At 56.2% G+C, this 17135-nt stretch overlaps 1 protein-coding gene across 1 annotated transcript; it reads right to left on the reverse strand.

Moving 5' to 3' along the window:
• Positions 1-54: 54 nt before the first annotated feature.
• Positions 55-16459, reverse strand: LAMC2 (laminin subunit gamma 2; the record flags this gene model as incomplete). The annotated part of the gene is made up of 23 exons (XM_063165477.1): positions 55-1909; positions 2118-2217; positions 2305-2463; positions 3007-3206; positions 3294-3408; positions 3874-4023; positions 4235-4379; positions 5136-5270; positions 5626-5705; positions 5975-6180; positions 6302-6452; positions 6735-6871; positions 7082-7315; positions 7771-7950; positions 8733-8951; positions 9221-9333; positions 9685-9874; positions 9985-10107; positions 10547-10683; positions 11140-11238; positions 12090-12219; positions 12406-12594; positions 16399-16459. Coding segments are annotated over 23 exons (3504 nt in total), but the record flags the coding sequence as incomplete, so codon positions are not given.
• Positions 16460-17135: the final 676 nt, after the last annotated feature.

Genomic DNA, 17135 nt, shown 5'->3' on the forward strand with positions numbered 1-17135 from the left:
GGCCAAATCCCCCCAAATGAGGAAGCCTGAAAAAAGAAAGTGATAAGCAAGATCTAGCCAAGAGTATTGATCATTTATTGACCTCTTACCTGTCACAGCTGGGACAGCCATGGTACACAGTGTATCACCATGCAATTTCAGAAAGCTTCAACCCATACAGAACAACACCAGGCTGCAAGCCTCTGCCCTTCTTGTTCTCCAGCCCAGCCTTTTATCCCCTCCTGTTGATGCCCTGCCCCTGTGTGCCCTCTGTTCCCTTTGGTGGCTGCTCAGTGCCCCTGGGCACTCCATGGCTCATTGCTGTCAGTGCTGCTCACCTGCTGCCACAGCTGCACCCACTGGGGATGAGGCTGGGCCAGCCCCACTCACAATCACCACACACTGTGTGCTTACACCTGCCTTTCAAAAAAGCCAGTTCATGGAAAAACAGGTTCCCTAATAGCTGTCCCTGTGCTGTACAACAGGAGAAGGGACACGTGCCAGGGCCTAAAATACACCTCACTTAAATAAAAGTGTAAAGCAGACATAATACTCAGTATATCATAAAGCAAAAGCATGGATGGTGCTTTATCAGACACCACTTTATCAGAGACTTGAGAGATAAGGAGGGGTGAGTGAGTCCCCAGTGTCCTTCTCCATCTCGGACCTCCTCTCTCACCAGCACACAGGGCAGGGGTCCAGCAGAGCTTCAGCTTCCAGCATCTGGTGGCACCTATTTCCCCTGAAACTTTTTCCCCCTGCATGGCATCTGAAGGAAGGTGGGAGCAGTGTGCAGTGCCCCAGAATGCAGCTGCACCCACGTGAGAGCTGCAGTGAAGGGAGCACTGTGGTCTTTGCCTCATCCAAGCTCTGTTAAGGTGAACAGTGGGAAACCCCTGTGGAGAGCTACCTTAGTGGTGATGGTGGCCTCTGATAAACATGCAGAACCATGAGGGAGTGGGGGAGGACAGGCAGCACCAAATCAGATGTGGAGACACATTCAAGACATCTTCAGTATTTTTAAACTAATGAATCAGATTACAGACACTGCAGCAGAATGGGATGGGGCTCTCAGGTACAAGAGCCACAGAATGCCAGCACCAGCCCCAGCAAGGGGAGGACTCCAGCCTGGGAGGAGACACTGCATGAAGCATCACCAGTGCCACAACTCGGAACTCATCTCTCCCAGCAGCCTCTCATACTGCTCACTCCCTGTCACTGCCAAAGGTGAGGAAACCCCATGGAGAACAGGAGGAGGAGCTGGTGGTGGCAGCGTCAAAAGTATGGACAGAGACCCCATACTTTGTGTGTGCTGGACCAGGACAGGGCAGCCGCAGGTGATGGGAACCGGTCAGCTATGAGCTTCAGGGTCCAAACTGTGCCAACTCACCAGGCTGACACCTAACCCTGCACTCAGAGATCTATTGTAGGGATGGGCTGTTCTTCAGACAGTAGCACCTTCACAAACCAGGAGTCTCCTTCCTCCCATGAGCAAGGGACGGAGCACTTTGAAAACTTAGGGATTTTCCAGGGCCAGCGGAACATTGTGAACTTCATGTGCCACACTGATCTTGAGGGTAAGGATCAGTTTAACACAACAAACACAGCCAGTTCTGCCAGATTTCGGGTGGCCCTCCTGCCTTCAGCCTGGCAGGTGCTGCAGCCCTTCCAGAGCTGGCTCAGGGCAATTCAATGGCTTTTGTGTTGTAGCAGCCTGGAGGAAGACTCTTCTGGATATCCTCCAGGTTCTTAATATCAGCCAGGATGCCATCGATGCTGCTCTCCAGCGTACGCACCTGGGCCTTCTGCAGGGCAGCTGTCTGCTCCAGCTCTGACATCTCCTCCTTCAGCTGCTTGCTTCTGCTCTGGGCTTTGCTGAAGTTCTCCTCAAGTTGCCTCAGGCCATCCTCATCCACAGCACCAGGCTGGTCTTTGGCACAGAAGGAAAACAAGGAATGGGAAAGCACGCATGGAGGCCGAGGACTAGATCTTCCCAGATACTTCATCCCCACCCTGCTGCCCAGCCTGTTCACAGGCATCACATAATCTAGCTTCCCACTAAACTCCCAGAAGCCCTGCCTAGACCCCAGAGGGGACCTGTCTCCATCCACACCCCACAGAGACGTCACAAAACCTACTCATGAGCCGCAGCAGCTCCTCCAGGGCACTCAGCACCTGCTGCACAGCTGCCCCTGCCTGGCCAGCCTTGTCGTGGACCCTCTGAGCTTCCTGAGCTGTCTGTAGGAGGAAAGGCAGGAGCTGTAAGGTGCAATCAGGCCCACAATCAACAGGGGAGGAGACAAGGCAAGGGAGATGGGAACCCACCTTCTCTATGGCAGCAGCATCTGCCTCAGCCTCAGTGAGCTTCCTCTCAAATGCTTCATGCACTTCCTTGGCCTCCAGCTGCAAGGTGGCCACTGCCTTCTCCAGGGCCAGGACACCATCAGCTGTCTTGTTGGCTTCCTCCCTCAGCCGGGCAATCTCCTGGGGTTGTGTTGAGGAAAAAGCACTTTTAGAGGGCAGAACGCAACCAAAATCATTCTGGGTGCACGTTAATAGGGAACTGGTAGAAACTGGTCCTTCTACAAGAGATTCAAAAGATCACAAGCTGTCCTCATGTTCTCCCACCAACATCTCCAGAGATGTTTCTATGCTCATGGCTCAATCCCTCCCTCACACATGAGCAAATCCCTGGGGAATTACAGCACACATGTGGGAGGTGAATCCACAAACACCATTTTGGGACATCACAAGCCTGAGAGTGACTCTGGCTGCAGGAGTAAAAAAATCCCCTTGGTCACTGAAAGGTGGCTACAGTGAGATGCCACAGAGATCCTCATGGAAGAAATGTGTCTGCAGAGATCACCTACAGCCAAACTGTATCTGCAAGATCCACTGTAGAGAAACTTCAGCTCAAAAATCAACCCAAGGGGTCCACCAAGAGGTTGCCAACCATCTCCTCTTATTCCACATTTTTCCCCTTCCCAATCCTTTTCTGCCAGCAATAGCACCAGAGTCCATCCTCACCTCTTGGATCCCTGTGGTGATTTCCGCCACCTCCTCTGCCACACTGCTGCCTGCCTTGGACTCAGAAGCAGCTCTGCCCACGATCCCTTTGGCTTGGTCTGTCTTCTCCCTGGCAGTGGTGACCATGCTGCTGATAATGGGCAGCCTCCTCATGGCATCTTTGGCTTGCCTTCTCTTGTCATCTGCTTGCAGGTTGAACTCTGGAAGAAACACATGTGGAAATGAAGCCATAGCACCTTTGTGAGATCCCACATGGAAAGGAAAATGAAGGGTTTCTGGGATTCTACCCTTGAGGCTCTTGAGGATCTGTTCCACCTCGTAGAAGGTGGCATTGCCAGTGCTCACGGCTTGCAGGGCTGTGCTCCTGGCAAGGGTAGCTCGGGACAGCAGCTGTGTCAGCTTCTGCAATGCACCAAGGGACACAAAGGGCAGGTGAAGGACGTGGTATGGGAGCATCACACAGTCCCAGAGCAGTCTGAGAGGAGCTGGGCTGGAAGACACCCAAGAGTCTGTTCCCAAATGCTTGCTCTTGCCCCTTAATCAAGGCCACCACAGGCTGATCTGCCATCAGAAGCTTGTGCCCATGTTCCTCAACCAGCTCCAGCTCTACTCTGAGTCATTTTAGCTCTAATCTTTGCAGGAGCAGGTCTTCATCCTGCCTTTCATTGAGGAGAATGCAGGTGAGACCCTGCACCAGCAGCTCCCTGCCCACACTGAGCTCTGCAGCCCCAAGGAAGGGCCCAATCCTGCACCAGGCAGGCAGAGCTGCCTTTGACAGCCAGACAAGGACACGGTGGGGCCACAGGCACCCCCAAGGCTGCAGCTCCTGCTGGGGATGGGATGAGCCCTCACTGGGCAGCCTCTTACCGCTCTGTGGCCCTCCTGCCCCTGCAGCAGCTCCTTGGCCTCCTGCTCCCACTGCCCCACGCGGCCCCGCAGGCCCCGGTACTGCGACAGGGACGTGTCCACCAGGGCCAGCAGGGCACCCGAGTCCTGCTTCAGCCTCGAGGCTTCCTCCTGAAACACAGACACAGTGAGGCCCCCAGCATCTCCCCAGGGCCCACCAGGAACCAGAGGCAAAGGGGGGAAAGGGTGGGAAGAGGCCTATCTAGGGCTCTCCAACAGGGATGGAGCCCTGGGAAGGGCTGAACTGGTGGCAGGATAAGCAGGGAGGGCATCAGGAAGAGCCAAAGGGGATCTCCAGGCCTGACAGACATGAAGCCCTCACCTGAAAGGAGGTGATGTCCATCTCTGCCAGGCGAGACAGGGAGCTGAGGAGCACCAGGCTGCCCTGATAAGCCGTGTCTGCCTTGGAGGCCATTCCGTCAGCATCAGCCTTCAGGCCTCCAACCAGTGACTTGAGCTCCTCATACCTGTACAGATGTGAGGTTGGAGAGCCTGGTGCCAGCCGAGCTGCCAGCCTCCCACCCCAGCACTAATACTACCATCTGCATTGACTTGTTCACGTTCCCTAAAGCTCCACACAGATTTATCACATGTAACAAGTCAATTACGAACATTCCCTGCATCCCAGCCCCTTGAATGAGCAGGGCATCTGCTGGCTCCTTACTCCTGCTCCAAAATCAGAGCTTGTTTCATACAGCTGAACCCTCACAGGCTCCATGGTGGCTCTGCTGATCCCTGCCCTACCACTGCATGTTTCTCCTGCACATCCTTGTTTAATCTCTTAACTTCCTTCAAGGCTGCTGCTCACATCCCACCCATGGTGTGCAAAGTCCCAGCACCATCGTGGTGGCCTCTGGAGAGGTCAAGTCTGACCAAAGGAGACACCATGGGCTTAAATTCTCCCTTGGGCTAAACCCAGCCCAGATTTTCAACCACATGTGGAAATCATCCCCAGAAGCCTGTTCACACGTGTGGTGATGCTTTGCCCAGCTGCAGGCAGGACCTCAGGAGCATTGAGGGCTGTGAGGTGGGAAGCAAACCCTCCACAGAGCTGCTGACCCTCCATCTGCACCCCTCAGACACGCCAGTGAATTCCCTGCCTCCAGCTGCCCATTCTGCAGCTCAGATGGGGAGGGCAGGGAAGGTGGCCTGGATTCTTGGCCATGCCCTGCTCCCCCCCAGGTGCACACAGAGACACAGAGGCCAAGGCAGGCAGTGCTCACCTCCTGGGCAGCCCTGGCAGGGAGCCCTCGGTGCCCTCTCCGCCAGCGGCCGCGCGCAGCAGCTCCAGCGCCTGCCGTGCATCCTCCCGTGCAGCCCTGGCAGCCTGGTCAATGGCATTGGCTACCTGAGTGTGCCTGCAGAGCACACAGGGGGCTTGTCACAAAGGATTCACACCCAGGTTTCCTCCACCAGCTTCCTGTACTGCTGCCTTCACTGATTCACCCCCCTGAGAAACAGCACATCTGTGAAGGTGACCTGTATTTGGCTTGCTCCTCCTGCATCGCCCCAGGAGAGAAGAGCACTGGGGAGGGCACAAGCTCTCTGTTCCAACTGCATATCCAAGGGGAAACTCTGATCCCAAAGATGCTTCTAAATCACATCCAGTTACATCCCCAAAGGCAGCTGAGGATAAGCCTATAGGGCAGCAAAGACAGTCCAGCAGTTTTATCTTCCCCTGCTCCAGGGCTGGTAACAGTGGGAGCAACTCACCTGTTGGCCAGTCTCAGAGCCTCCTGGGCCAGCAGCAAGAACTGATTGGAACCCCCGGGAAAGCTTGAAGCAGGAATGGTCTGAGGAGGGAGGAAGGAAGAGAGGTGTGAGTGCTCTTCCCTGCTCTCCATCCAATTTGGCAGTGAAAGAGGCAACTACAGCAAGTTAAACCTCCACCGCCCCCAAAGACTCCTGCCAGCTCCTCCTAAAGTCCTGGCCCCAAAGAAAGGACCACCAGAACACCCACATTCATGAAACAACATCTGTAATCCTTTAAATCCTTGCTTTCTCTGTAGATGTTTTCCAACCCTGAGCTGAACCAGGAGCGTGTCACACGGGATGCTCTTACCACCCGAAGGAGAGCAGCGCCGCTGCGATCCAGGTCCAGCCTGGCTCTCTCCAGCAGCTGCCGTGTCTCCTGCACCTGCCTCTCATACTGCCTGCCCAGAGACCTCAGGCTCTCCACTGTTGCCTTGACCTCATCCAGGCGACTCTGGGAGCTGGACCCTTGTCCCTTCATCCTGGCCACACGGCCTTCCAGAGACCTGTCGGAGGCTGGAGAGAAGGAAAGAGAAAGGCTGAAGAAAAACTCGTTGTTGTGCAAAAAGGCCCAGGCAGCAAACCCTCCCTGATACAGCCCAGATGGCCCCATCCCAGGGCGGTGGGCAGGTGGTACCTTGAAGGCTCAGGGTTTCCCTGAGGATGGTCCTCAGCATCTCCTCAGCCTCCAGCATCCTCCCCTCCAGCTCCTGGCTGGTCCCACCGCCAACTCGCACCTCTGACAGGAGCAGCTCCAGCTGTGCCAGCTGCTGCAGGTAGAGCTCCACCTGCAACCACAGACAGGCATCAGCCAGCAGCACACTAACCCCATGGGGAAAGGCCAGGGGGAATCCAGGGCCACAGTCAGGCCTGAGGACAGAGACCAAAATGAAGGCTCATTTTAGGATGGGACAGAAAGCATCAGTTAAATTAGGTACAAAACCAAAGCTTGAATTCACATTTCACTGGCACCAGGAGCAGATGCTTGAGGAGGACAGGAGACCCTGAGGGTGAGCAAATCAATGCACTCCTTGCTGCTCAGTGGCCCTGGGGCTGGCACAGATGCTCACCTGCTCTTTCACCTGGCCATAGCAAGCTGGGCACTCACTCTCTTCACAGCGGGGACCCTCAAAGCCAGGTTTGCAGATGCAGCTCCCGTCACTCCTGCACTTCAGGGGCTCGGCACCAACCGAGTCACAGTCACAGGCTGCAGGTCAGAGTCACACATGTTCAGGGGACCCGGCCCCACCTCAAGCCACAGCACATCTCTCCCTGCTTTTCCCCCACCATTCAACCCTGTGCTTTGGTTCCTGCTCACCATTCCCACTTCCCAGCATCCTCCTTCCCATCAAACCACTCCAAAGTCACTCATGGCTTTTCTTCCTCATCCTCAGCTCAGACAGCACCTGGGTCTCACCTCTGCACTTGTCTGAGGGGTCAGAGGCCAGGGGGTTCCCAAAGAAGCCATCCTTGCAGCGGTCGCAGTAGAAGCCAGCGGTGTTGTGGAGGCACTTGAGGCACTCTCCAGTCTGGCGGTCGCAGTTGCCCACGGCGTTGGGCTCCACGTTGCCATTGCAGCGGCACGGCTGGCAGGGCTGGGAAGCTGCTGGCTCTCCAAAGTAGCCATCAGCACAGTACTCACAATTGGCACCTGGCAAAGGAGACGTGGGCAGAAGGTAATGCTTGTGCCCGGGAGGCAGAGGCTGACTCGCTGCTTGTGCCCCACAGAAATGGGGGTGTTCAGCCCCATCAGGGCTGGCACCACAGCTGCTCTGCTGCCAGCACCAGCACGGCCAACACACAATGCCCCACACATGCTCTTGAAAACTGGGTGCCACAAATTACCTTCTACAAGTCATTCTTTTTTTTTTTTCCTTATTTTTTGCTCCACTCCCTCTCCTACCCATCCTTTCTCCATGCATGTTACATTTAGAGGAGAACTCTTCCCAGAGATCTCGGTGTGTTTAGCCAATCCTTGGGGCTCAGACACCCCACTGCCCCAGGAGGGGCAGTGTCACAGACAAGCTGGGCTGAGAGGATGGTGTGAATCTGCCCACTCCAAGCACACCTGTATGAAAAGGCAGAGCAGAAGCAAAAGGGAGTTACCAGCAGCTCCAGGAGGGCAGTGGTCACAGATGATCTCCTCACCACCGGGCCCCACGGAGCAGCCCTGGCCGGGCCCACAGGGGCAGGGCCTGCAGCTGTGGGGCTGCCGGGGGTCCCGGTAGGAGCCGAAGGGGCAGCTGGCACCATTGCCCACGTGTTCATCTCCTGAGTAACATTCACCTGGAGGAGCAAGGAGAGGGCTCAGGGCAGTTTGCTTACACTCCTGGCGGGACATCCTCCACCTCTGCAGCCACAGCAACAACAGCACAAATGGTCCAGCAAACTCCATGAGATCTCTTCAGATCCCCAGCATGCCCACATCGTGCACATCATAAAATCATGAAATGGTTAGCGTTGGAAGGGACCTTAAAGGTCATCTAGTCCAACTTCCCTGCAACAGACAAGGATTTCTTCAACTAAACCAGATTGCTCAAGCTCTATCCAGCCTGAGGCACTGCCATGCTTAACTCTGAAATAAGAAGTCACCAGTGAAGAAATACTGCTATCTGGGCAGCAGGAGATGGTTTTTCTCTCTCCCAAATGCATCCAATTTGTTCCAAATGCATCTGACACAGTGCTTCCATACACTGGGGAGTTTTGTCTTGGATGCTCCCCACATTTCAGACCCAAGTCACAGATTTATGATCACAGACAGAATCTCAGAATCACAGACTCATTAAGACTGGAAAAGCCCTCCAACACCATTGAGTTCAACCTGTGGCAGACTCCCACCTTGTCAACCAGCCCAGAGCACTGAGTGACACATCCAGTCCCTCCCTGGACACCTCCAGGGATAATGGCTCCACCACCTCCCTGGGCAGCCCCTTACAATATCTAATGACACTTCCATGAAGAAATTTCTGTGAACCCAGTGATCTCAGCTCCCCACAGCCCTATTCTTAGGACACAGGCAGCCTCTCTGCATTCCCATCCAGCCCACAAGCACAGCTGGCGTTTCTTACCGGTGTCAGGATCACAGGTTCCTCCCCCCTGGCAGTTGCAGGGCACGCAGGAGCTGAAGGGCCCCTGGCTGGGGGTGTCTCTGCGGTATCCAGGGGCACAGCTCTGGCAGAACTGCCCGTGGTGCCCCGCCGGGCACTGGCAGCGCTCCACCCATGGCGCCGGGACACCGGGCACGGGCTGTGCTGACACCAGGGTGACATTGTCGAGGTAGCCGGTGCCTGCAGGGGAGTAGGGACAGTGACCCGTGGGGACAGCGGCTCCACCCGCCCGGCCCCACAGCCAGCACCGGCACAGGGGGCACATTCCACTGCAGTGCCCACAGCAAGTGAGGCAGTCACATCTGTTGCTATCCTGCTCAATCTCTTTGCTATTTAATTCTGCCCCCCTGGAGCACTTACTGTTTTTATCTTTTAATAAATTCTAGCAAAGGTGTATCCATCTCCACTAACTATGAGAAGCCAGCCTTGTCAGCTCCCTCGGCACTTACTGTACTCCCCAAAGGTGGCTCGGATCCAGAGGGCTGTCAGGTTTCCCAGCAGCCTGCGAAATTCAAAGTGATTCAGCCTTGGGCTCCACTTGCTGCTGGGGTGCTCATCCAGCCTGCCAGGGAGAGGGGGGAAGTGGAACTGGTTCAAAAAACTGAGATGTCTCTTCCGAAAAACACAATATTCCTCAATCATCTGCCGCCTGGGAGCTCAAGGCTTTGGGCAACGATGTCCATGCATGCAACTGATCCAGAGCTGAGAACTCAACCCAAGCTCAAGACATATTTTTTCCTGCCCCTCTCACAAAGTAACCTCCTTATCCAGGACAGAAGCACCTGAGATGCACCCAGCCCAAACCAGGCAGCCATTTGCCACCACCAAGGGACCACAGCTGAATCCAGGACCTCCTTGAAGCTTCAGCCATTCTTGCTCGCCCTGCCCCAAGCACCCCAGCTTCCCCCTTTACCTGAACGTGTACACGTGGCTGACACCGCAGGGCAGGGCCTCTCCCTGGGGCAGGAAGGGGGCAGTGACTCTCAGGCCGTGTCCCTCCAGGACCACATCGTGTGGGGATGGCTGCCGGCCCCCCCGGTCCAGGCGGTATCCAAAGGAGAGCGTCTGCCCATAGCTCAGCTGCTGGTTCCCAAGGAATTTCGCTGCAGAGGGAAAATCAAAGGCTTAAAATCTTTCCTTCCTCCTAAATGCTCAGTTCATGGGACCCGCGCTAGCAAGGGTTCACTCTGGCCACCACTGACCCCACACCTACCAGGTGCCATGAAGTATATTGGCTCTGATGTCCTTGCTGCTATGAAGGCATCCTGGTGGTGTGGGGACCACTGGAGCTGGGCTGGGGAGCCGCTCTCATGGACCCCTCGCCAGCCCTCAGCACCTGGAGCACAAACAAGGAGCAGTCAGTGTGGACAGGGAAGGTGTTTCCAGGATTCCAGCAACTTTCTTGAGCTGTGTCTTATCAAAGCTCTCCAGCTTCCCACCCTGACCTCTGGGCACAGTTATCCCTGTGCCCACACATCTGTAAATCAGCCTAGCTGGGCACAGAGGCCTCTTTCCAAGTGGCAGGAAAGACATAATGAAGAAATTCTATGCTCCCCTCAACCCTTGGACTATACTTCTGCCCGTGACAAAGCCATCCCATCACAGCAAGGTTGCTGCAGCCACAGGCAGGATGGATGAGCACCCAAGGAGCAAGCACAGCCCAAGGCTGACTTCCAGCAGGGTTGGGATCCATGTGGTTCCTCCAGCCCACTAAAGAGCAGGGATGGCAAGCACACATGGCCAGGAGCCATGGGGATGTCCTGCTTGGGCTTCACCTTGCTGGAAGGTGGAGGTGATGTTGTGGACACTGTGGGTGTCCGCACTGACACACGTGTCCGAGTGCCCGTAGCAGAAGCAGGGGGAGCATCCTGCAGGGTTTCTGGCATCCAGGTTGTAGAAGTGTCGCTTGCACCTGGGAAAATGCAAGAAGGTGACAATGTTCAAGTGATTTTCTCCTTTTACTGGCCCACACAACCATCCCTGTGATGCAATACAGCCATCAGCAGGGTTTAAGGTCATCACTGGGCTGGTGAGATGGGCACATGAAATGGCTTTGACCAGAGAGAGGACAGGGCTAGATTGGATACTGGGAAGAATTTGTCCTGTGAGGGTGCTGAGGGACTGGCCCAGGGTGCCCAGAGAAGCTGTGGCTGCCCCATCCCTGGCAGTGTCCAAGGCCAGGCTGGACAGGGCTGGGAGCAACCCGGGATAGTGGGAGGTGTCCCAGCCCGTGGCAGGGGGTGGCATGGGATGAGCTCTAACATCCTTTCCAACCCCAACCATTCTAAGGCTTGGTGGACTTGGGAAGTGACTGCAGAGAGAAGGAGGCAGTGCCAGGCAGTGTCCAGCACGTGCTCCAGCCCCTCACCTCTGGCAGAGCTCCCCAGTGACGCTCTCCTTGCAGACACAGTGGCCGGAGTGACAGCCGCCCACGCTGCCCGCGGGGTCACACTCACACTGCAGGCTCCTGCAAAGGCACAGCACCAACTTCTACCTGGCATTCCAGCTTGGCCTGGGAGCCAGTGCTTCCTGCTGCCACACGAGACAGCAGAGAACCCTCCCAGATACCATTCCCATGCAAGAAGTGGGGAAATAAGCTGCACAGCCACCTCTTTCCAGAATCTGCCGCTCTGTGGGTGCCAGGTTGAGCCAGTGCCCATTGCTACTGCTCCAGGGCATCCCAGAGCATCAGACCCACCCACAAGCTCAAAGTGAAGCTCCACAGAGCTTAATAAACCCTGGCTGAGTTTAATAGAGCTTGGCTGAGCTCCAGCAAGCAGCAGCACCCCGGGGAGGCTTGGGCAGGAGGCCTGGCCCGACACTCTTTGCCTGCCAGCAGCCCCAAAGGAGCAATGGCAGGCTGAGGCGAGGAAGAAGAGGACACAGCTGAGGAAGCCAGATCAGAAACATTTCTAAAGCTGTTTAAACAGGGCTTCATGAAAAGGAAGGGGTTGGTTTTTGCATACACATCTCCTTGTGAGTGGCACCAACATGAGGCAGCCCCACTATGGGCAGGTTTTGTTTTACAGGGCTGTAGCTTGTTGAGCATTATCTGGGTAATGAAGCCATCGCCTCAGAGAGTGACCAAGTTCAGATTCTGATGGTGTGGCAGGACACCAAGCCCTACAGGTTGACAGGGAGGCCCAGCCTCACTCAAGCCACTCTCCTAGCACGGCTGGCTTAAGTTTAAACATGAGCTGCTATGAAACCAGCCCTGCTCCCCCTGCAGGGGCTGTTCTCAGCCAACACAGGCCCCAGGAGAGCTCTGGAGGCTGGCCCTCCCTCTGGCCCCATGGCACCGATGGTGGCAGCACTCACTGCCCGCTCCTCCTGCAGCCTGCCTCGGACAGGGATTCGAAGCCCGGCTGGCACTGGTCACACTTGTCCCCCATCACTCCAGGCTTGCAGCTGCACCGGCCATCGCTGTCACACTGTGGGCCAAGGGAACCTGCAGGGAGACAGGAGGGAGAGGCTGGGACGGGCACCTTCCAACCCACACCACTCTGAGAGTTTGTGATTACTTCAGAGGGCAGGTGGGGTTTTGAAACCTGTGCTCTGGTAGGCAGGGGCTCAGAGCCTGCCCTGCCCAGGGGGTGCCCTGAGCCCCAGAGCCCAGGCAGGGCGGTGCACGTACCCCAGGGGTGGCAGAGGCAGGGCAGGCAGCAGAGCCCCCCGTGCTGTCGGTAGAAGCCCTGCTGGCAGCGCTCACAGCGCGCGCCCTCCGTGTGGCCCTGGCAGCCCAGGCAGCGGAAGCCGTTCCCCGTGTCCCGCAGGAGCTGCCAGTCAAAGATGCACTGCCTGGACATCCCGTTGCAGTCACACACTGCGGAGAGGAGAGCAGAGACGCGTCTCAGGTGGTGCAGCAGTCCCACCCCGAGGGGCAGGGAGCAGGGCGCAGGTGCTGCAAACCTCCCCTTCCTGCCCTGCCACAGCGAGCTGCTGTGCTTGTCCCCATGTCTGTGTCCATCAGCCACCCCAGTGCCACCCATGTCCACATCCCCACACAGGGGAGGAATGTCCCGTTTCACTGCTGAGGATGGACAGACCCAAGCCAAGCAGCTGCAATCCACACAACAGCACTACCAGGGCCCTTCTCCATCCTTCCACAGGTCTTGCAACAACCAGGACACTGAATAAGCAGAGGTGGTTTAAAAAACCCAGTCTTGTCCTGAGAAAAGCACAGGTAACCTTACTTATAAGAAAAGGGAAAGTTTCCTGAAGTTATCCTTTGTTTCACCTGGCCAGGAGTGAGTTGAGTAGGAAAAGCTCAACCAACTTCCACCAGGTCCCCCCACAGCCAGGTCTGCAGTGCAGGGTGATGGGGAGTGGTCTGTGGTCCAAGGAGCTAGGTGGAAGTGTGCCAGCCACGAGGGAGATTAACAAAAAAGGTTTGGATGGGATTGGACCCCACCCTCCCTCATTGTGAAGAAAAGCTGCAGCTCCCACACTGCTGCATGAGGGATGGCAGGAGGAACAGGCCTGAGATTCTGCATTCCTCTGCAGCCAAGACAGATCATCCCTCTGGACATCAGACTCAGGCATCTCACCAGATGTGCCTGCTCCAGCACCCCACTGCCTTGTCCAGCTGCTCCCTTGTAGCCACCTTGCACCTCCTTGGCAGTCCCTCAGTGGCCAGAACTGGAACATTTAATGCTGAGGACCTTTACTCCAGACATGCTCCTCAGGATCACTGGGGGGACCAGGCACAGCCGAGAGAATGGCTGGCAAAGACAGGCAGGAGAAAGAAACATCCCAAGGGAAAAGCCAGGTACTCAGGGGCACAGAGCCTGCTGAGGAACTGCTCCAGACCAACCTGATGCTGCCATGGGTGTCTCAACCTCCCTCTGAGGAGCTCTACTCACTGCTTGGGAGAGGAAAGGCCATTCCCAGCTACCCAACCCCTGCCCAGGTCACCTCTGAGAGCACAGGAGGGGGAGACAGCCCAAAACCGGGCAGAATCCTGCTGCACGGATACAGACAGTGTCCTGTGCCTGTACACACTGAGCCTCCTCCTCCTTCCCAGCTCTGTCCTGGCACAGCTCAGCCCCAGGGCACAAGGTCCCTGTGCTCTGCACTGTGATTCCTGGGGCCAGGCACTGCCTCCTGCTCCCCGCTCACACCTGGGCGCCGCCCTCCCACACACCCATCGGCGCCGCATTCCGAGGGAGGCACTCGGGAGCCTCTGCCAAGGGAGAGCTGACCTCATGCGCCAGCAAACAGCGAGAGAGGCTTCTCCAGCTCCAGCAAGCACAGCTCTTCCCTCCCAGTCTGGCTGCAGGAGTCTGAGACCGAGCTCAGGAGATCTTCTGCCAGCCTAGCCTGCGGGGAGGGGACCTGTGGGCACACAATTCCTGCCTCCAGGGCTTGGGAAAGCAACTCCAGCCTCAGAGAGCACCACCAGTGACCAAAGGGCATGGACAACACAAAGGACCACTGAAGAGCAGCAGTGTGAGATTTTCTTTCAGTCTTTGTGCTCACCTTCGCAGCAGAAAGATCCCACTTGGGTTGATCCCACTCCCCATCCCTCTACACTCCAGCTAGATCTCAAGTTGGAAGGACAAATAAGGATCTCTGAGTTGAACTCCACCCATGCATCACCCTACGCAATCCAGAGGATTTACTGGCTTGCTAAATTACAGGCATGAGCACCATTCCCCCAGGGAAGGAAAACCTTTCTTGGAGTGTTTCTCTGCTGCTGCAGCATGTCAGGAACCAGCTCTCCGCCCTGGAATAAATTCCTGTCTCGCTGATTCAAAGCCATTTATGGCACTGTGGCAGGTTAGTGCCACCACTGCACTGGAGTGCCTGCTCCTGGTGTTCTCCCAGAAACCCAGCAGCTCAGGCAGGCTAATCCTTACCAAGAGCAAGGCACTGGAATTGATAACGAGATGGAGCAGGAAGGAGCTGCTGGAGCATGAGGACCAACTGATCACTTCTCTATCCAGGTGCCCCGAGGCTCTGCTCTGAGATCACCCATGGAAAAGATCAGGTTCCCTTGGAGGAAAAGCTTTTCAGCTGGATTTCTTCAGTGCTATGTCAGGATGCAGGAGATCCATGGCACACACTCAGCAGGATGTCATTCTCCCAGCTCCCACCCAAGAAGAAAGCATGAAAAGTGCTTGATGGCTGTGCTCAGATGAATTCTGACATCAGAAAGCCTTGGAGAAGAAGACAGGTGGCTTCAGGCTTCCTAAACTGTCTCCTTAAATTCACAAAACCAGGCAATGAGGGTGGCCCTGGGTCTGTGAGGATCTGACAGCCCTGTACAGATGAGCCAGCCTGCAAAGATCCCTCCCTCCATCAGGAGAAGGACAGAGCTCTGCGTGCAGTGAAGGCTCCATGTCAACAGAGCCCTTCCCTGCTCCCGGGACAGTGACCCCAAGGCTGTGCCATCTGCTGCTCCAGGGCTGGCTGTCCCCAGTGCCCACCTTCACAGCTTCTCACTGCAGGAACACCTGCCTGGGGCTCCATCAGCACACTCAGTTGCACCACTGAACCCACTCGAATTTTTATGCTGCACCGTAAGACCACAGCTGTTACCAACCACTGGCTTTACATACACACAGAAACGGGTTCAAGAGTCCCTGGGAAAGCAGCACTTTCCCACACACTGCCAGGAAGGAGCAGAGGAAGAATTGATATCAGTGTTTTAAAACGTAGATGTAATTAGGGTGATGTAATAATTAACCCAAGTAGCGTGTACAGCAAAACATTTTTTTTTCTTTTGAAAAAAACCCAAACCAAAACACTTATTCAGCACTTACTTCCCATTGCACCAAACTCAAAACTAATAAAATTTAACTTCAAGCCCAGAAAGCTTATTTCAGAACATCAGTACTAGGGTGAAAAAAAAATTAAATCACTTAGTATTTACAAAATCACACAGTATTTACAAAATACATGCAAAAACCTGATTTTGGCCAAACATACCCATCTCCAGACTACAGGCCAATGAAACCGAAATTCAAATAGCTGAATTACCACTGGGCTGAACAGGTTTAAATCTCCCTCCGTGCCACTCTGCACTCCATGAGCTTTGCATGTCCTAGAGGATCTGCATTTTTAAAGCTGTGGACTGCAGGAGACTCCTGTCTCTCTTAGGATGCAGCAGGACTGTGGGACTTTGTGAGTTTCACAGACTCACAAAACACCCAAACACCACCACATTATTACAGCAAACTGGATTCTGGATGCTCTTCCCCAGGCTTGGGGAAGGATTTGGTTCCAGCAGTGATGGGCAGATCAGCCACTGCCTGGGGGATGCTTGTGCTCACACCCACATCCCACCTGGGAGCAAAGCCCTGCACCGACAGCAGGAAGGTAACTGCACACAAATGAGTTATTGAAAAGGGATGCCAGTGACAAAACTGACAGAAACTGACAAAATTATTTATGGTGGAGGAAAACTAACCTCGGAGGAAAGCTAAGAAGCACCTTCAGATCCAGGACCAATCCCGAAGGCAGGAGGGGAAGAGTGCCCCATCAGGGTGTCGCGCACCCCAGCCAGATTCCAGCTCCCGGCCCTCTCCAGCATGGAGAGCTCCGAGCCGATCAGCGGCGGGAGCAGGGCAGGAAAAGCCGCTCCAGAGCCCCAGAGCCCCATCCCCATCCCCGGCCCCGGGCTCACCTTGTCCCCCGTGCGCGCCGCGGGCCGCGGGCAGCAGGGCCAGGCAGGCCAGGGGCAGCAGCCAGCAGCGCTGGGCCATGGCCGGGGCCCACAGCAGCAGCAACAGGGCCCGTCCCGGCGGGCTCCGCACCCGCTGCCAGCTCCGTGCCTTTTTTTGGGGCGTTTTTATCGCTGCCCCACCTGAGTCACTCCCAACAGGAAGAGCGGCCGTGACTCACGGCAGAGCCCAGCCCAGGCAGCGCAGGGAGCCCGGCCCCAGCGGGACAGGGGCACTGACGGGCACAGCACCCTCTGCGAGCACCCCCGGAGAGCCCCTCACCCTCCTGGGGGGACCAAAGCCCCCTGCAGCTCCTGCCCACCCTCCTGGGGGGACCAAAGCCCTCTGCAGCTCCTGCCCACCCTCCTGCGGGGATCACACACCCTGCAGCTCCTGCCCACCCTGCTGCGGAGATCCAACAGCCCTGCAGCTCCTGCCCACCCTGCTGGGGGGATCCAACAGCCCTGCAGCTCCTGCCCATCCTCCTGGGGAGATCCAACAGCCCTGCAGCTCCTGCCCACCCTCCTGCGGGGATCACACACCTGCCCACCCTGCTGGGGAGATCACACACCCTGCAGCTCCTGCCCACCCTGCTGCCCGTCCCGCCCCACCGCGGGGCTGGCTGGGGACGGCCGGGCTGTCCGGGCACGCCAGAGGCTTGCAGGGAACAAAGTGGAGCAGGATGAGCTCACGGAACCTG

Source organism: Melospiza melodia, chromosome 11, assembly GCF_035770615.1.
Source record: "Melospiza melodia melodia isolate bMelMel2 chromosome 11, bMelMel2.pri, whole genome shotgun sequence".
NCBI lineage: Eukaryota > Metazoa > Chordata > Aves > Passeriformes > Passerellidae > Melospiza > Melospiza melodia.